Raw genomic sequence first — 19,504 nt, 5'->3', positions numbered from 1 at the left:
TATGAAGACGATTTCTGCATGATATTACAAAAAAAAATGGTCGTAATATAAACCTAAACATTCCATTATATTTGTTAAATCCTAATGTTCATGCTTTGATTTGATAAGGTAAATTAGCAAGAAGATTTTGCTATTAGTCTTTAAGTTGGAAAATGGGGTGCTTTGTCAAATGTAGAGACAGTTCTTTTTTAAGTAGCTAACTTAGAAACTACATAGCACTGTAACAAAATGATAACTTCATCAAAGTTTGTTATGGATATAAAAAGATGTCTACTAAATATTCTGATGTGGAGAACATGGATAAAAAAAAACTCCTTAAGTATGCTTTGCACATCTTCTTGTATATCAAATTAAGTGTTTAATTTCAATATGATGCACAACAGATAATAGATGGTGTAAGACAGACTGTGAGAAATTATATAATGACTATTTTTTTAAAATCAAAGTTTTAGTCATAATTATCATCAGGGTTGTATAAGCTGTCACTTCTATTATGTCAGACATCCATGAATTTATTTGTTTTCCTTTATTTGCAGGCAGCAGATTATACAAACAGCTCTCAGTCTGGGTTCTCACAGATCAGTCCAAACAGTTCTTCACCTGGTAAGTATACATGTAAGTGAAATAAACAGAACAAGTTTTTGTTAACTGAAAACATTAAATGACAGGTAAAAGAATTTTAATAAGTTGTTATTTAGCTGAACTAGAGGTAAATAGCTGTCTTAAGAAGATCAGGTTTTTTTATGCCCCCGCAACGATAAGTTGGGGGGCATATTGTTTTACCCCTGTCCATCCATCCATAATTCTGTCCATCCCATAAGTTTTCCACACTTTTTTTTGAAAATCCTTAAAGATATTGAACTGATTTTTTGTATGTGAGTCTTTCATGATTAGTTACAGATCGAGTTAAAGTTTCTTTCCGCTACGCTGAGTTTTACCCAAATTATGGGCCATGGACTTAAAAAATTCCATATTATATATTATAAAGATATTTGACTAGTTTTTGGTTTGTGAGTCTGTCATGATTAGTTACAGATTGAGTTTAAGTTTTGTTCAGCTATGCTGAGTTTTACTCAAAACCACATGCGGGGGCATCATTTGTGTCTCACAGACACAATATCACATCTGACAAAGTGCTTTTTACAGATATGAGTTATGATATAGCTGTATGAAGGTTAAATGCAGGGGCATCACTTTATCTAGTTTTTTTGGGGTTTTTTTTTCAGATTTAAGTTTTAAATTTAAGTTACAAAATCATTGCTCATGTAAGATTTTTTACCATCAATTTTGTCTCGTTGTTTTAGCAGGTGCACCCACCTATACACAGCTCGGCAGTAATCAAACACCAAACTCACAACCCAACTCATTTTCTCATTCATCTACCGGTGGTTCTGGTCCTGTGATTTGGCCATCTGCTTCTCACTGGCAGGGAGGTGGAGCAGACGTATCACAGCAGCAGACACAACCCCAACAGCAGACGACACCACAGCAACAGCAGCAGACAGAGGAGTTTAGTGATATGTTACAAATGTTACAACAGCCTGGACCAGAATTTAGTGACTTTACTATGTTCAATCCATTGGGGGATTGAAACTGATAATCAAGAAATGATGATGTCTGGTGTCATTTGTTTTGAATCAATGCCATTAATGGTACCCATGGTTATCAAATGATAAAGTCAATGTAGAGCTGATTTGTACTAAATCAGATGAAATTAAGTTCTTTTTTATATTGTAAACAAGATTCTTTATAACATTAGGGTGCTTGGTGTTTGGTATACTGAAATAATTCAAAGTGTATTGCAAATTTTACATAAAATGTAATGTTTTGAATGTGCAATGTTTACATGTATGTATAGTACCAACAAGTAACTGATTGGAACAACTTACATCACTGTCATACAATAGATGTGCATGATCTCTTGTATTTTTTTATTGATCATTCTTAGGTTGTATATTTTATTTTATTGGAAATTTTATTTCTTATGCTATTAAGCTGTTGATTATAAGCTTATTCATTTTTTCTTTGTTACTTTTTGTTATGGTGGAGGACATTACTGCTGTAATTTAGGGCATTTTATTAATTAAAAATAGTAAACATAGAAATAAAGACTTCATGATAAAACACCAACCATGTGATTGTTCCATGAGCTGTCCATTTTAAACGCCCCAAAGAATTTCCTATCATATTATGGTATGGCACTGTCATCCTCAGTGTCAGTAGACACTTGGCTCCATATGATGTCATGAGCATTAGATAATGTATCTTAATAAATTTTACCATAAGGTTCCATACAACAAATATGAGTTTGGGGGATAAGGGGGTTGTGGTCTTAAGAATTACGGGTTGTAAAGCCAATTTTATTATAATTTAATTGAAATTTTTGACTTGAAGCTCTTTGATAAATATTGAATTGTTGTATTTGGATGTTTGATCTGTGCGCCATTGTTTAGTTGATCCAAATTACAGTTCAAGATAAAACTTCTGTTGATTTCAACAATAGTTTAATCTTGTGAATTCTTTGATTTGCTTGATTGTACTTTAGTTTTCTTAAATTTGGAACTTATTTTCAAATTGGTAGGTATTGAGGTCCAAAGAGTCCAAAATAATTTAACTTAGATTAATTTTATTGGGGTTCTTTGGTATGCTGAACACTGTATTTAGTTTTACAAAGGTAAATCTCATATTTTGAATTCTATAACAACATTCATTCAAGTCAGGTATCTTTACTGTGTAAAAATGTCAATAAAAACTGTATCAAGTGTTCACACTTGCCCTCTCCATTTAGAGTTTGACATCTTTTGTCGTATCAGACTATGCCACAATGTCTGTTTTATTTATGTTGTCTGACAATGACTTGGGAAGATACATAAATTATTAGTATAGTCATATCATGTATTTTTTGTGCAGCACAGCATTATAGATATTAATACTTTCATTGTATTAATTATATAGCATTTATTAACTCATCAAGCCACATTATATGTATTGGTTAAATTTGTTAATGTTGAATGTGTCATACCCTCTGTACTTTGCTAACATAGGTATGGTTATCACTTTCAATATCCACATTCTACACTCAAATAGTACAGGGTTTTGGCTATGCATTACTGATATGCCATTGTAAATGTATTATAAGTCCAAAGGTTCAAGGATCTTGTATTTATTATTTTTAGATATTTGTTTCCTTGTTTGTTTTGTCTTCTTTGTTTTAATGTTTTTGATTATATCATTTTGTTATGTTATTAACGTACGAGATACATTGTGCAATTACAATTTATATCGCAACATTATTTGATTTCCAGTTCATGTGTACTTTCTCCAGCTGACTGTAGAATCAATGTGTTCTATACTATAGATTATTTCCATACTCACCATTCACTGAGTAATGATAGTTTATTGTACATACCATTAAATATCATATATGAACAGATAGGGGTACTAATGACTTTCCGTTTATCTTTAAATGAAAATGATGATGCATACCAGGGTTGCATAATTTTAGATTAGTTAACTTATACCATTTTTGTCCCCTCTGGCGTGTCAAGAGGGGACATGGAAATGCCGGGCATCCGTCCATCCATTTGCATTTTCTGCTCTTTTTTTTATTATGCTTTTACCAAATAAGTTTGTTTTTATGATGTGGCCTTATTATGAAGAGTTACAGATTAAGTTTGACTTTGATTAAGGTTGAATGATTTTTACAGAAGTTATGGCCCTTTGACTTAGAAAATTTCAGTGAATTAACAGTTTTCCACACTTTTTTTTGTAATGCTTTCATCAATTGATTTAAATTTTGTATGTAGTCTTACTATGAGAAGTTACAGATAAAGTTCGACTTTGGTTAGGATTGATCGATTTTTATGGAAGTTATGGGCCTTGGACTTAGAAAATTTCAGTGAATTTAAAGTTTTCCTCACTTTTTTTTGACGGGACATTGGAACGCTGTTCTTTTATTTAAAATTGTAGTCAAATCTAGTTTGGGTAAGGCTTGTGGTGCTTAAGAAATACACGAAATAATGTTAAAACAATTTCTTTTACTGTCTTTTATATGTAGAATCAAAGGTTGGAAAAGTCAGATATCAAATATTGTCATTGCATCATAATTTGGATGATATTATATCAGAATGAGTGTAGGTTTTATTTATTTTGGTTTGTTTAATATTGTGTTTCTTGAGATTTTGGGTGTGATTTGCAAATGAAAAGGATCATAGTTAGAATTGATTCAAGTGAAGAAAGATTAGTCTTGGAAATCAATGTACATGTATACCCGCTATTTATAATTTTGAAATTTCATGTCTGCTTTATATTTTTTGAGGAAAGGATGAAAATCAGCAGTTGAAGCCTATGCTGCCCCAAATATTTAATTATGGTCCAAATTAAAATTGTGTTATGTTTTGATGTTGTGTCTAGACAGGCCCTATTTGATATTTACAATTCCTAACCAGCTGCACTCAATGGACCAATTTATAATTAAGACTGTTATTGCTCTTTCACCTACATGTATTCTGTTCATTAAGAATGATTAACTTGACATTTTGGAAGCCTATATACCTAAGCTCAAGGTATTCTCAGAATAACATGCCTTAGTTTGTGAAGACCTCAGCCAATTTAACTCTCTAGTCACCCTAGATCAAAGCTTGACACTACAAAGAATTGCAAAGAAATTATTCTAGTTAAGATACTTTACTGTTATATTTAGTAGCTTATGAATTTATATGCTTTTGAAAATATCTTATTTGATGTTATTGTAACAATAATAAATGTACTTTGGACACAATTAACTAGAGTAGAAGCTGGGTCTACTCTAAATGTATTAATCATGATTTTTACATAATTTGGTGCAATTACTGTACACATTTTGATCATATTTGTAAACATATTGTCAATAAACTAATCATGGATTATTTTTTCTTCCTTTGAATGGCCAGTAATTGTTGACTGTGTGTTGTGTTAAGGTCTTCAATTTTGTTTTAAAACTGAATTTCATTATATTGCCTTCTTAGTCTTATTTAACGAATTACTCCTTTTGTATATGAAAAATTGTTCCAATTAAGTGAAAAAAGTATGGATGTCCTAACAAAATCCTCAAAGGGCCGTCTAATTTAGTGGTCCTTAACTCTTACAACCCCTGCAAGCAATCTAGTCCTTAATTCCTTGGAGTATCCTGCATAGAACTCTTGTGGATATTTTTGATCTGTCAAAAACCATGGCTGCCATTGCTAAAAATAGAACATAAGGGGTCAGACAGTAATTTTTTGCAAATATTTCCAAAACCTAGGTTAAGCCAAATTCTTACAGGATAAAAGTGTTCAGCATGATGAAATCTATCCATGGTCAAATTTTAGTTTTAATCTGTTGTAACAGGAGGGTCGGGCTTGGATTCTTCCGTCCCCTGCAGGGGCGTGTCCAGGATATTTGAAAGGGGGGGGGCGTAGAATAAAATATTTCGCGGAGCGAAGCGAGGCGAAAAAATTTTTGGACCTTTTTTGGCTTAAAAACATAAAATAATAGAGAATTGCACTAATGTAACGGTTCCTGACTTGGAGCATGTATATTTTATAGTTAAAGTGTCAGGGTGTGACATTTTTTATGCCGAGTTTTCTCCATTAATGGCTATGGGGAATCGAAGTTAGTGTCACACAAAACAACCAAAATTCATGTATTATACTGATTTACTTACCGTTTTGGTTGTTTAAAAAAGGTGTCCAAGACACCTTGATACCATTTTAAGGTCTTTTGACGTTTTGTTTTTGACATCGACATCTTTGCGAATTCTTTATCACATCAACAACAATGGATACTAATCGCAGAGTCGAACACGCCGGACTCCGAGAAACGAAATTTTACGGTTGATGATGACCCATCAAATTGGGGAATCAGTATAAAAAGAAATCAGAGTATGTGTTTAATTAATGAATATGATAAATTGCCATCATTCAATACAATACTAGCAGATTATAACGATAGTTTTTTTTTTTTTTTTTTTTTTTTTTTTTTAAAGGGGGGGCGTACGCCCATTACGCCCTTACCTGGACCCGCCCCTGCCCTGCTATTATCTGAGAATGTCTAATTTAGACAATGCAATGACCTCAAAAACCACCAACAACGACTATGCTTTCCCAATTCTCAATTCAGACTATTGATTAATTGACGATGGCTGCATATGAATTACTTACATTTCAAGACATGTACTTTGTAAGTCCGACAACACAGTTCTATATTTTAACCTTCACACTGAATTTGGATATGAAGTACAAAAGAAAAGACAAGAAAAGAACACACTGTGGTGTTATTTAAGTAAACAAGTTACCTATTTGTAATTCATGTTTTAGTAGTAAAGGTGCTTCTGAAAAACAAATGACTGTCAGATTTTACTCTATCGGAGTATTGTCACATTAGTGACTTTCCAAAAGTTCAAGTAACATTTATTTCATTATGAAATCATGTGTTAAAAGTGAGCCATACTTCAGCTACTGGTCGTTCCAAGACCACTCAAAAATTTCGTGAAAAAATATATATGTAGAAATCATTTCTTTTTCCATTTGGTATTGAACGATTAGTAAAACACTGAATGTTTATTTATTATAAAACTTTCATACTACTAAAGCTTTTAATAAGTAATTAAACTTAAAGAAACTATAAACATACATTGTTTTATATTATTATAACTTACAACGACTTTTATTATCGATTTTTGGTTCTGTATGTATTCAAAGGAGATAATTACATAATTACGAAATCGTTACACTGTTAAGACATTTTGGAGTTTTTGCCCTTTTATGATTTTTTTTTTTTTTTTTTTGCTCTTTTTAATGTTATGTCATCACCTCTGACATTACTTGACCAATTTGAACTAAATTCGGTGTGAATGTTCCTTGGGGTATTCTGCATAGAACCATTGTGGGGATTTGTGATCCCTAGAAAAAACATTGCCGTTGTTACTAAAAATAGAACAAAGCGGTCAGAAGTTTTTCGCATATAAGGCTAGAAACCACTAATTCCACTTCCCATAGGCGTCTATGCAAATTTCACAATATTCAATGGCTTCTCTCGACTTTACCTTAACTTTAACCCGCAGAGGACTATATATCACCATGATTCTACATTTGTAAGCTCACAATCCTCAGAATGGCATGTGGGGTTAGCAGACTTGCAGTGCAGTACTGGTCACCGGAAGTGAAGTGTCTATAAATAGCATGGGAAATCCCAGTGTTTTCACAAGATGGGGGTATATTTAGAAATCATTATGGAGATTAGGCTTCACATCACAAGAAGCAAAATGCACCTATAAAATGTACAGAAATGTTTTTCCTTTCAGAAACTGTTGAAATTTTTAAAATAAGATGAGAACTTTTTCCACAGCACAATGAGGAACAGGGGTAATTTCTGTGTAGGACTATTTGTACGTTCCAAATGCTCATTGGTTGAATTGGTGGTCTGTAACCTATATACCCAAAACTGTTTGGTTTAGCAAAATTCTGACGTGAATAAAAGTGTTCAGCATGATGAGATCTGTTTGTAGTCATTTTTTTTTATCTGTTTAGCCATCGGTTATGGCCCTTTTCGACGGTTTTGCCCTATTTAATGTTATTTCTTTCAAAAATCTTCTCCGAAGAAACTACAAGACTAGTCAGGACCACACTTGGTATGAATGTTCCTCAGGGTGTTCGGCATAGGACTGATGTGGGGATTAAGATCCATAGAAAAGAAACATGGCCGCGGTTACTAAAAATTAGAACAAAGGGGTCAGAAGTTTTTCTAATACTTCTCCAAAACTGTCAGGTTTAGTCAAATTCTTTCAATTGCCCTAATGATCCTTAATATTATAATTATATTGTAAGGGATCAAAGTTGTCGGACGAGTCATTGTTAGAGTTATTGCCCGTAAAAGGCAAAAAAATGATGTTTTTAACATTTTCAAGCCAATATCGTGCTTACCTAATATAGATAGAAACTTTCAATTGATGAAGTGATCCTTATAATAAGTCCTACAGAAGTCTTCTTTGAGTCAAAATTGTCAGACAACATGTTAGATTAATTGCATTTGAAAGGCAAAAAAAATAACCGGGTGAGTGGTTCAGGCATATAGGAGCCTCTTGTTCCTAAAAACTTCAGACCAGAACCCCTGCAAGCAATCCAGTTCAAAGTTGTCGAAGTTAGTAGAGGTCCATTCATTTATACTTTAAAAGTCCTGAAGATAGCCTTTGAGATAGCACTACAGCTATGAAGGGCACATACTCTTAACAAAAGTACCAGATGGTGACTGGTACTTTGCCATTCTGACAGAAATCCTTGTTTGATGTTAATTTCGATTAAATTGTAACAAAATTGCTGTTTGACCAATATGTTCTATTTTAATATGACATCAAAATGATGCTGTCGTCCGAGTCCTTGTCCATAGACACTTTGCTTTCATGCAGTAATTTGAATATTTGTGAATCTTAACTAAGTTCCACAACACAAAGGAGACCCGTGCAGGTCGGGTGTCAAAAGAATAGGCCTGCATCAGCGCTAAGTTTGTCGTAAAAGGCGACTAAATAGTGCTCAGAACCCTAGCCGGGGGCTAGGCGCTCTGCCCACAGAGCAGGTGGGTTGTGTGCTCCAGGTAGTGGAATGGGGTACCTCTGTCGTGTTACATGCTGGGATTGTCAGGCTATAATACGAAAAACCTGACCGCAAACCATAGTGGTGCACCGTGTTGGGAAAGATGCCACGTTCCTCGCACGTTAAGAAATCCTACTGCGGTATTCTCCCGGAGTAGGAACCATAGGGCCCACCACAGGAGACTAAATTGCCCAACCCTACCCACCTCTCTCTATTTCCAGTGGCAATCAAAATTTCTCGACCCCATTAACCTTGTGTCCCATCCCATTTTTCATTTCATCATCATTTCATGTTCATTTTATCATCCACTTCATGTACATCGCCTGAATATAGCTGAAATATTGCTGCTCGGGCGTTAAACCCCAACAAACAAACAAAAACATCACAAAGGAAGGTTGTTATTTATCTTGTGGTTTATGACTTCAATCATTTGGGCATTGAGTGAAAAACAAGCATTTCATGAAATAAACTTTTATAATACAACGTTCATCACTAACAAATTGTATGACCATTTAGGTCAGGTTGGGATAGATCTTGGGCTTATGACTGGTCATGAAGGTTTAAGGATATGAAGTGGACCAATAACATTTATTCCTTGGTCATGACAATTACTTGAAAAAAGGTATGTATCTCTAATTACTTGGAAGGAATTTTAAGAGTTTTGGTCCATACCTTAGGGAAAGGGACCGAAAAGGGTCTGAGATGAACATTTTTTTCACTTAATACGTTTTACTTATTGCTTAAGTGTGTGCTATACAGCATGCTTGATTCCCTCATTACATATTTTACACATTTAAAGGGGCGTTTTTCAGCTGCAAGTTGGCATGCCAATGGGCACTAATCGTGCTCCTCTCCTAGCCGATTTGCATTTGTATTCATACGAGACTGAATTTCTTCAGAATCTCGTAAACCTTAATTTCATATACGGGTGTATTGATGATGTATTGTCCACTAACAATCCTTCTTTTGGTAAATGGTTGCTTTCAATATATGCACCAGACCTCGAGATAAGAGACCACAGAAACAGCTTGTTCAGCATATTTTTGTGTTTGTTTGTTTTTTGTTTGTTTGTTTATTTATTTGTTTGTTTTTGTTTGTTTTTGTTTGTTTATTTGTTTTGTTTTTTGTTTGTTTGTTTTTTTGTTTGTTTGTTTTTGTTTTTTATTTTGACTTACATCGTGAATTCGACAAAAGTGGTCATCTCAGTACTAAGATTTATGATATGTATCATAAAAGAGACGACTTTAGTCTTAAAATTATCGTTTTTGTTACCTGTGCAGCAATATACCTTCAACTCCTGCATATGGTTTTATAATTCGCATTTGATTCGCTACGCTAGAGCAGGAACTAACTACTCTGATTTCCTTGAACGCCATAAATATCTGCTTTACAGACTCCTGAATCAGGGGAATAAGGAATTACGTAAAAAAAATGTTTCTTCTAAAAACAAAAAACAATGTGTAATATTGCTTTTTGTAAATTATAAAGTAAGTAAATGCAATTTAATTACCACCGGTATATTCACCCCACAATGGGAGAGGGAGGTTTGGCGCGCTGTATGACCTAGATTTAACCCACCATTTCTTTCGAAGTGACTGTATCAAGGCAGAACCATTGCGGTACCAGTTTTTGTCAGATTTACTTTGGATTTGATTTGATTATGGATCGGATAAGTGTTCGATAATTGTTGTTACCCTTATTTGCAAAGTTAAAAGGTCTTGACCAATTTCATTTTGCTCAGAAATCTTATGATACTGATTATTAATCACAATCCCAATTCAAAGCTGTATTCCTACGTGTAACTGTTCGAGTTTTGACAACTGCGGTTGTATCAACCCGTGCAGTGTGAAGCATAATGCAGATCATGCATTCTAGCAATATCAAAGACAAGCCTTCAATCAGTTAACGACTAAGGCCATTAAATCTGAACAAAAAAGTAAGCAATTTTGAAATGCTTTTTTTTTACATGGCCGTCTTTCTAGATGGGGTGTACCAAGGTATACCGTTGTCTGTGGATCCGCCCATCAACACTTGGACATTTTTTTATAGATGAAATTATGTTTGTGTATGCTATTTCCACTGTATGGAGATGTATTAATAAGGAATAAAGCTTAATTCAAGGCTTTACCATTTTAGAGGGATGTTCATTCTGGTACACATATTACGGGGCGCCGAATGGGACTTGATCTTTTTGTAATCAAAATCAATTTTGTGTACACAAAGTTTAATTCTGTCATTACAAAATCATCTCTGTACAAAACTATGTCATTCAGACTTGTTTTATGATCACTTCAATTCTGTAGACAAAATTTATTTTTGTCATGAAAAAAATCATTTTTTCAAGTAGGTATGCAAATATTAACTTATTTGCATAGAAAATTAACTTTTGTTACTGGTATGGAAATTAAATAACAAAAGTCAATGCAAAATGCAAATCCTTTGGATATTCAAATGAATTCTCTCATCACGATTTTGTAATAAAGTAACCATGGTTACCAAATTGACTTTTGTGATACAAAAATTACTTTTGTGACACAAAAGTGTGTGAATTTTGTGTTAAATTGTATGCAAAAGTGATTCTGTCATAATGTTTCTGTTTTGTATGCAAATTAGTTCACAGAATCCAAACTAAACTTTTGTTACCCAATATTCAAATTATCTAACAAAAGTAAAAGTCTGTGATACAAAAATGACTTTGTCATGACAAAAGTAACTGTTGTGCACTGAAAGGTTACTTTGTATGACAAAATTTAAATTTGTAGTATGTTATAAATTTTGTTAATCTGAACTCATTTTTGTTGAACAAAACTCACTTTTGGTTGTACAAAATTGAATTTTGAGTACAAAACCACAAGTCCCATTCGGCGCCCCGTACATATGGCATATGATCAAAGTGGCACGAGTTCCTTATTATTTTGTTTTTTGTATATTAAAATCATTATTTTGGGGGTTTTTTTTCTGATGTTTGTGACTGTACGTCTTTCCTTGGAACATATACATGTAGAAAAATATGCATCACTGCCACAATTAAAAAAAATCATATCCAAATAATAAGAAGAAGCTGTAGAGTGAAACGATTTTACTATACATTCTAAATTTTAGGAAATTGTACATAATCATGACAATATGACATTTTTGTTACATCTATCTTCTTCATACATCACTAATTTGCATATTCTTATCTTTAAATTTGACTTCATGGGAATGGTGGATGTGAATGTTTTTCAAGCTCCAAATAATTTAATTGAATAAAAAAAATAATGGAAATGACAAGAAATTTCATCTTGGTGCCACTACATGATCTTGGTGCCACTACACTATCTATAAAAGATGGAATATGTTCATTGGCTTGTTGTTCTATTTGTTTGGATAAGTTTGAGTTTATACTTTGGTTATTTACATATAATGTAAAATTATAGGTTTGAACTTCTGTATATAATAAGTGATCATCTACCTGTCCACTGTTGAAGGCCTTGCAACAACTATCAAGATGAAGAATGAAATCACTATTCCCTCAGGCCTGTTAACTTTATGCACGTTAAAAGGAATAGTCAACGTGTTTTTTTTAATAATTACATTTGATAGTTTGTTAAAAAAAAAGATAAAGATGGACATATTTGTCCTATTAAATAATGAATGGGAAGTACAATCTAGGTTCTCATTTACTATGAAATGCAAGATGATAAAAGATAGAATGACAAATGGAATACACATAATATTGAGTCATAGTTATAATATGATATTGATATCTCCTTTGTATAGGACATAAACTTTTTTAGACAACCAAGATGGTGATAATACTGCATGGCCCCTTATTGGTCTATCATGTCATATCGATACCTTATATATACATATATATTTTATTGCCAATTAAGGGTCTTTCAGAAGTAAGAAGATAAATTTTAATATCTAAAAATTTGAAATTTGAAACATCGTTTTTAACCAACTCAAAAAGAACCTTTCTATCATTAGAAGAATTTTCACACACTATCAAAAAATGAGTTTCATCTCCTATAGCATTTATCAGACATTTGTTACAAAAATGTTAATTTCTAGGAACGTTAGAGTATCGACCCATCTCAATTATAAGTTTATGAGCTGAAATACGTAATTTAATCATAGATTTTCCTAGTTAAAAGTTTTGAATTTCAGCTAAATAATTCTCAAAATCAAAATACTGTTTTAACTTAGAGATTGTGCATAATTTGCCATTTTCAAATTTAGCTTTTGTGGAGTACTAATTATCTCTATATGTGTTGATCAAGTTTTTAGATTTACAAAAATCTTAAATTTTTTTTGTCAATATTTAGATATTCTCTTGTTTAGAATTACCATAGAAAACCATGACATGACGGATGATGATGTATTTGGATCGATGCATATTGTTGGTACATGTTGTTTTTTGTTTTTGTTTTTGTTTCGTTTCGTTTTGTGTGGGGGGGGGGGGTATTATTTGGAGTGTGGTGTGTTCTTTATCACTAATAGTCGGTCATAAATATTCTTTTTAAGTAAATGGGACGCACATATGAAGCATGCGCTGTCGACTCATCCCTTTTTATATGATTGGTCCCTTAGTCACCAACATTTCCCCCAAGAAAACACACACGAAAACAAAAACAGTTGAAACATTCCTTTTGTGGTAAGATTCCTGGTCAATACAGACCAATACAGGTCACATATCATGTATCATGTATTGATATATGATATATGATAGATGTGTTCCTTTCATAAACCCGTTATTTGTAAAATGACTACAATGGTTCCATGTGACAATGATATACTAGTATTTGACACTTTAATAAATAACCATCATAGCAGATGAAGCATATTACAAGACTGTTCGCATATACTTTCAAGAATAGACTTTGTTGTATACTTTTAAGCTGTGGCAACTGCAATTGAAAGGTCCTGAAGTTTTGAACATTTGTGCATGACATTCCACTGTGACCAAATACTATAGAAGTTGATTTGTAAGATCAATTTCCACGTTGTGCGTGTATTATACTGCTCATCTTTACCAGATGTCGTGGGTATACATTGATCAAATCATTCAATAGACCACTGAAAATTAAATGGACACGTTGTCGAATTTGATACACAGAGTATATGATTCAGTTATCGTTTTTGTTTGAAAATGATAAAAAAAAATAGATAAACAGAAATCTTACTCTTTCCTGTGTGCTTCTTAGTAAATGTTGCATCTGATGCCCCCTGCAAAAAAGCTCTGAAATAACAAAAAGAAATGCTTCGTACCATTAGAAAATAGTGCATGCTTTATAATGTTGATCCGGGTGTCGTAAATAAAAGAGGATGGAAAAATTATCATTTCAGATTCATTTACTTGATATATATAAATGATATTAATTTGCATTACGTCCTGTCATCTTACTCCCCGTTTTGAACACACTGTGCTACTACTTAAGCTTGACTACCATGAATCTATAGAAAAGAGCTGTCTGCCTCTTCCGTTCACAATTGCAATTCGACTTTAAAGTAATAAGATGTATAAGTCTCCAACGTTTATCGGAGCAGGTCTCGTTTTAATATCCTTTGGATCATATTTCTAAAATACGACAACGACTACTATTTACCGGATATTGCATTGTTGGAGAATTAAAAAAAACAAGTTCAAATTCTCCAACAATGCAATGTTTGGTAAATAATAATTAAGTACATTTAATACAAATTCCTTATTTCTTAATACTAACAGGGGATCAGTTTGAACAAAAGAGCCAAACATGAAGTGAGCATAATGCATGTAATAAAAAACTTTCATATAAATATTCCAGATAAATGTTTTTTTTTTCTATAACCGAACTCAGTGCATATCTATCTAAATCAATTAAGTTCTTCTGGTCCAGCTTGTCAGTTATATTATTCTATTGTAAACAAATTTTCATACCGAAATCCGATTACCGCACGTTTTGTTATTGAATATATTACAAGCTTATTCTTACTATGGAATTTAATGGTCGTTTTGATGAATTTTAGCTTTTAAAGTAAATTGTATTCATGTTCCCCTTTTTAACAATTACTACTTTCTACCCGTTAATTATAACCATAGTTTAGAGATGCCACGTTCCTGCTTTGCCACATCAACGTAACGTTTAAAAGATTGAGCACGTTGAGATTATTGACGGGCAACAGATGTTCGGGGACTGATTCGTCAGAACAGATACGTTTTCGTGGCTGTTTCTTTAGCCTTATAAGAAGAAATCAAAGTTTGTAGCATCCACTTTGTAATTGAACTGTCATCCTATCTAGTCCAGTAATAAGGTAAGCCTTCTATTATCCAGCTTCTAGTATTTTACAAATAACTTATTAATCTTCTATTAATAACTAAATGATAATCCCAATTAAAGTTTTTTTCTTCATATCTTGTTAATGTTTTTTATAGATATTTTTAATTGTTTGCTGTACTGTTTTGTGCGTCTGATATTCTCGACTTCCGCGTGTAATGTGATATTGTAATAAGTAACATAATACTGTGTAACTCGGTTCACGAAGCAGTGTAAGCGATTCTTTTGCGAATAAATGATCAAAAAGATGATTTCTCCCATAATTGTTTAAGTACAAGTAAATTTAATCTGCATGTATTTCACTCATTTACTTATTTATCATTTACTTTAGCCCATTATGGCAGCTTGGTTAAATTTGGTATCAGCTCTTTCTGTTATTGTGGCAGTAGCCCAGGCACACAAGAACTTTACGGTAACCGAGGAAGTATGGTTCGATGTAGAAATCAAAGATCATGATGGATTGGGCGAGGACTACAGAGGACGATTCGTTGTTGCCGTGTTCGGAGATAAATGTCCAATGACCGCCATGAACTTCCAGTCTCTTGCTAAAGGTTACAAGAGAGGATCAGTGAGTGGAAAAGTAAAAAAATATTTCTAAATTCAAAAGTAGATCGGTGTGGAGTAGGTATGGTTTTAGCTTTTAGTCGTAGTCTGCATGAACCTTTTCCTTTCGGTATATTTATCAACGCAGCGTTTGCAATCGACTTTTTACAGAAGTTTTCCTGCTCTTTTTATATAGATTTAACATGAAATACATAACTAACTCATAATTTTACCAAAAATGAACACGAATGAAGGACAGTGTTATACCTTAGCCTCTACTCCTTTTGTTTGTGTTTCCACTCATATCTAAAATCGCACAACAAACAGAAATGTTTAAATTTATATTTATTTGGAAGTGTATTTTTAACTTGATTTCCTCTTAAAAATGAGAAGGGCTTCGGTAAGTGGTTATTTACGATTGAACAAATTGTTAACCGTCATTGGAATTTGTTTAACAGAACGGATGATTTATACTACTAAATCAAACCTTTCTACCAACAACATGTTGCACATAGATCATATCTTGATAGACCAAATAATACAGAATAAAATAATCAATTTGGCTTATATAGAGTTAAAATTGATCCTTTGTTAGTTTGGGGGTGACAGATGTAGACACTTAATGCAGACCCTCCCTGGCCACGTATTAGCATTTTTAATTGATGAAATCTTAATGACTTCAAATATGATATATGAGATAGGAAATAAAATCGGAGGATTTGCAATGATACATTACTATATATTGATATTACAAAAGAATGCAATATTCACTAGAAAATTAAATCCACTTTTCATTTGACTAACACTTTTTTCATAAAGATAATAACGATTGTAAAACATCTTAGTTTTCGAGCACTGTCTCTTATGTTTGTAAAAATGACATGTATGCATGAAATAAAAATGTAATTGTGTTTACAGAAGAAGACTTTGACATACAAGAGATCTCCAATACACAGAATCGTTCCAGATTTTATCATCCAAATGGGAGACATAACTGTTGGTGATGGAACCGGAGGTATGTTTATAAAAAATATCTTCGAAGTCGCCCATTTCTTTTCTTTTTAAAGAAATTTATATTTAGATGTTGATGGCTACTGTTACTTCTAACCGATTTGTTTTGAATGAATTCACCAAACTTTTTAGGTTCAATCAAAAACGCAAAGAAATGATTGGTTCAAACAGTAGTTTCGTGCTTCAGAATCAAATTTAAACTAATTGCACTGTAAACACTGGTGGTATAATTCTTAACCAATACCGTTTCTGTACATCTAAACTTTTTGTTGTTAAATGCCTGAGACGACCATATTACATACATATACATAACTCTTGGTGTTTAAAGGAGAAAGTATCTATGGACCAACCTTCGTTGATGAGAACTTTGAGTTGAGCCACAAAGCTGCTGGTTACGTTTCAATGGCTAACCATGGATCAGACACCAACGGTTCTCAGTTTTTCATCCTGTTGAACAGAGCAAGATGGTTGGACGGAAAACATGTTGTCTTCGGAAAAGTTATCAAAGGAATGGTGAGTACAATAGCTTTTCAAATCTTAAATATTGGATACATAAATTTTACTAATACTTAAGGTCATACTACTAGACGCAATAGTATGCAAAAGCTTCTTAATCATTTGTGATGTGTACCGATCGAGTAGTAGATCGACTTAAGAACTTCAGCTCGAAGGAACACATTCTTGGTCTACTGGTCAAACATAATTATAGTATATTACGACTTTGTCACTTGCAATCAACTTGCGAATATATATAATTATTGAACACCATTTCTTTCAGGATGTCATCAAAACTGTCGGTGAAGTTCCAGCAGACACAAGAACCGCTGTTCCAAAAAAGACCGTTAAAATTATTGACTGTGGAATTGTAGGAATCGAAAAGAAATATGAATTAACAGAAGCCCAAGCCTCTAGTGATGAAGATTTATAAAGAGACCCACCTGTAGGACTAATTAATTAATTCCATCATTCGTGTGAGTCCATAACAATCATCAACGTGTTTTTTACAAGAATCTCTCCATAGTGTGCTTGTGAAATTCTTATTTTTGTAGAACATGATTAACAAATATACTACATGTAAAATCTTCTCTGACCTTCTTCTATTCGTTCCTTACTACATAGCGTAGCAGTACTAGGTATAGAATTTTAGCAGCCTGCGGCTGTGTACTTAAATCCATGTATATACCCGAACTGCTTTAATAGTATTCTGAAATCCTTGAGCTCTGTCAAGCTCATCAATGCAGTGATAATCAGGGCCGGTTGTGCAATTCAAACAGCGACAATAAATATGAAATTTTTAATATATTGTTTTTTTTTATTTGTTTATAAATAGTTAGGATATCACAATATCCTTACATCATCACCTGACCAGGATGTACAGGGTTTTTATTGTAAGATAAGAAAGAAATACAAATTTTGACTATGTTTTTATGAAGTTTACATATGACCCCAAATCAGAATAGTATATCATAATGTATACCTGTATACCATACACTCGCTGATTTATTCGGGAGTAAAATAATACAATTTAAACAAAAATTGAACCCAATCTCCCCTCTTTTATTCCACAATTTCCTATTTGTATAGACACACAAAGAAAAACAGTTCGCTCTTCTACTATTATTCAAAAAAATGAAAAGAAATATATCAGAACCTTTTAAGAACTACAAAAACTGATAAGTAGGGGTCCAAAAGTGTTCTGTTCTGAGAAAGATATTTTTCTTTTTTTCCGTCATACAAATCTAAATTCATATAGTATTTTACTTTTTCTTTCAAACCATTAATGTTTGGTACAACCACATATCTAATTTAGATCTATATACATAATTTTTGTCTATGATTATGTCTCCCTCGACTTTGGTGGGGAGACATATTGTTTTTGGCATGTCCGTGTGTCCGTCACCAAGTTTATCAGTACAACTCCTCTGAAACTACAGAACCAAATTTTACGAAAATTAGTATGTAGCAAGAATATCATTTGTAGTTGTGCATATTACCATAAAATTTGGATCCCCTAATTTTCATGGAAGTTATGCCCTTTTGAACTTAGAAATTCGCTAAAAAATCGTCGTAATTACCTTGTCAGTTCAAATTCCCTGAAATACTGAACTGGTCAGCGCAACTTCACTGCAGCCTCTCAACAAAATTTTATTAAGCTGTTCTGTGGACGTGGTAGATACTGCAAGTGGATCCAGTTTGCGGGACGGTGGGGAGACATATGGTTTTTTTGCAAACAAAACCAAAAACAAACTTTAATTAATATAAGATTTAATGGTAAAGATCCATTTACATAACAAATTAATACATTCTATTTGTCAAGTCTAATATCTGAATAGTTAATCTTTAAGATATCATACAAATCATTGTATAATTTCTTAGTATATGTACACTTATAAAATAAGTGTTTAATGGTCTCATCACATGTTTTACAAAATCCACATTTTCTAGATTTTACATAATGAATTTTAAAAAGAAAAATGTTATAATTCTATGAAGAAGCTTTTATTATTATTTTTGTAAACATGTGCTTCTACAACATTTCCGCAAGAGTAAACAAAATTACTATACCATTCAAAATTCTCCATGTCATTACACTGTTGCCATGTATCTATTTTGTGAATAGGCAAAACAAAAACATTTTTACCAAGTCAACATACAGATATCTAATACTTTGCACAATACATCATATCTAAAAATTTATTACGTACTCTAACATTGGCTATTTCATCTGACGACATATCCCCCAGTCCCTCTTTAAGACTAATCTTAACAGCCTTAGGGATACCAGAAAGAAGACTGTGATACTTGAGGAAACATTTGGTTTTACAAATCTGGCTAATCCTATCAAATGTATAAAATGATTCACTGTTCTGATCAATCAGATCAACCAGACTTCCAACACCTTTTTATTTCCAATAACAGTAATACGGAATACTGTCAAGATTCACAAATTCAAAATATCTAGACTAAGGATATCTTGAATATTTAAACTGATAATTGGTTTGACTTCATACAAACCTATAATGACTCTCCAAAATGAGTGACTCT

At 32.8% G+C, this 19,504-nt stretch overlaps 2 protein-coding genes and 1 long non-coding RNA gene across 8 annotated transcripts in view; 2 read left to right on the top strand and 1 right to left on the bottom strand.

Moving 5' to 3' along the window:
- The window catches only part of LOC148622816 (aryl hydrocarbon receptor nuclear translocator homolog), a 41,555-nt gene extending 36,648 nt beyond the window's left edge, over positions 1 to 4,907 (top strand). For 2 of the 5 annotated variants that reach the window (XM_088573035.1, XM_088573032.1), the window contains exons 15-16: positions 537 to 603; positions 1,305 to 4,907. In XM_088573035.1, coding sequence (XP_088429161.1) covers positions 537 to 603; positions 1,305 to 1,591 — 354 coding nt within the window. In that variant the 3' untranslated portion in view covers positions 1,592 to 4,907. Of the gene's footprint in view, positions 1 to 536; positions 616 to 1,304 lie in introns of all 5 variants that reach the window. The other 3 variants (XM_088573034.1, XM_088573031.1, XM_088573033.1) reach the window with 2 other exon arrangements.
- Positions 4,908 to 12,819: 7,912 nt separating this feature from the next.
- LOC148622815 (uncharacterized) lies at positions 12,820 to 14,698 on the bottom strand. Its single transcript, XR_015920703.1, has 3 exons — positions 14,564 to 14,698; positions 13,775 to 13,830; positions 12,820 to 13,667 (listed from the first exon to the last, which is right to left on the bottom strand). It is a non-coding gene; the product is annotated as an uncharacterized LOC148622815 (long non-coding RNA).
- A 24-nt stretch (positions 14,699 to 14,722) lies between these two features.
- Positions 14,723 to 17,757, top strand: LOC148622814 (uncharacterized). 2 transcript variants are annotated; one of them, XM_088573028.1, is made up of 5 exons: positions 14,723 to 14,882; positions 15,237 to 15,473; positions 16,367 to 16,463; positions 16,788 to 16,972; positions 17,238 to 17,757. In XM_088573028.1, the coding sequence occupies exons 2-5, from the start codon at positions 15,243 to 15,245 to the stop codon at positions 17,385 to 17,387; spliced, it is 663 nt and encodes a 220-aa protein (XP_088429154.1). In that variant the 5' UTR covers positions 14,723 to 14,882; positions 15,237 to 15,242; the 3' UTR covers positions 17,388 to 17,757. The 2 variants fall into 2 exon arrangements, with proteins under 2 accessions (XP_088429154.1, XP_088429153.1); XM_088573027.1 differs by having other exon boundaries at positions 14,724 to 14,882; positions 15,237 to 15,485.
- The last annotated feature ends 1,747 nt before the right edge of the window (positions 17,758 to 19,504 follow it).

The sequence above is a fragment of the Perna viridis genome, chromosome 3, assembly GCF_037379345.1.
Source record: "Perna viridis isolate PV_CMFRI_1.1 ecotype Kerala chromosome 3, ASM3737934v1, whole genome shotgun sequence".
Lineage (NCBI taxonomy): Eukaryota > Metazoa > Mollusca > Bivalvia > Mytilida > Mytilidae > Perna > Perna viridis.
Note: the sequence above shows the minus strand (reverse complement) of the source record. Positions and strands in the feature narration are given on the sequence as shown.

What these genes read in the sequence shown, in the direction of transcription:
- LOC148622814 (XM_088573027.1), top strand. Translation starts at nt 15,243, where the DNA reads ATGGCAGCTTGGTTAAATTTGGTATCAGCTCTTTCTGTTATTGTGGCA. An exon ending in GAGGATCAGTGAGTGGAAAA is followed by an intron (nt 15,486 to 16,366) that starts GTAAAAAAATAT and finishes TTGTGTTTACAG; the next exon opens with AAGAAGACTTTGACATACAA. An exon ending in TGTTGGTGATGGAACCGGAG is followed by an intron (nt 16,464 to 16,787) that starts GTATGTTTATAA and finishes TGGTGTTTAAAG; the next exon opens with GAGAAAGTATCTATGGACCA.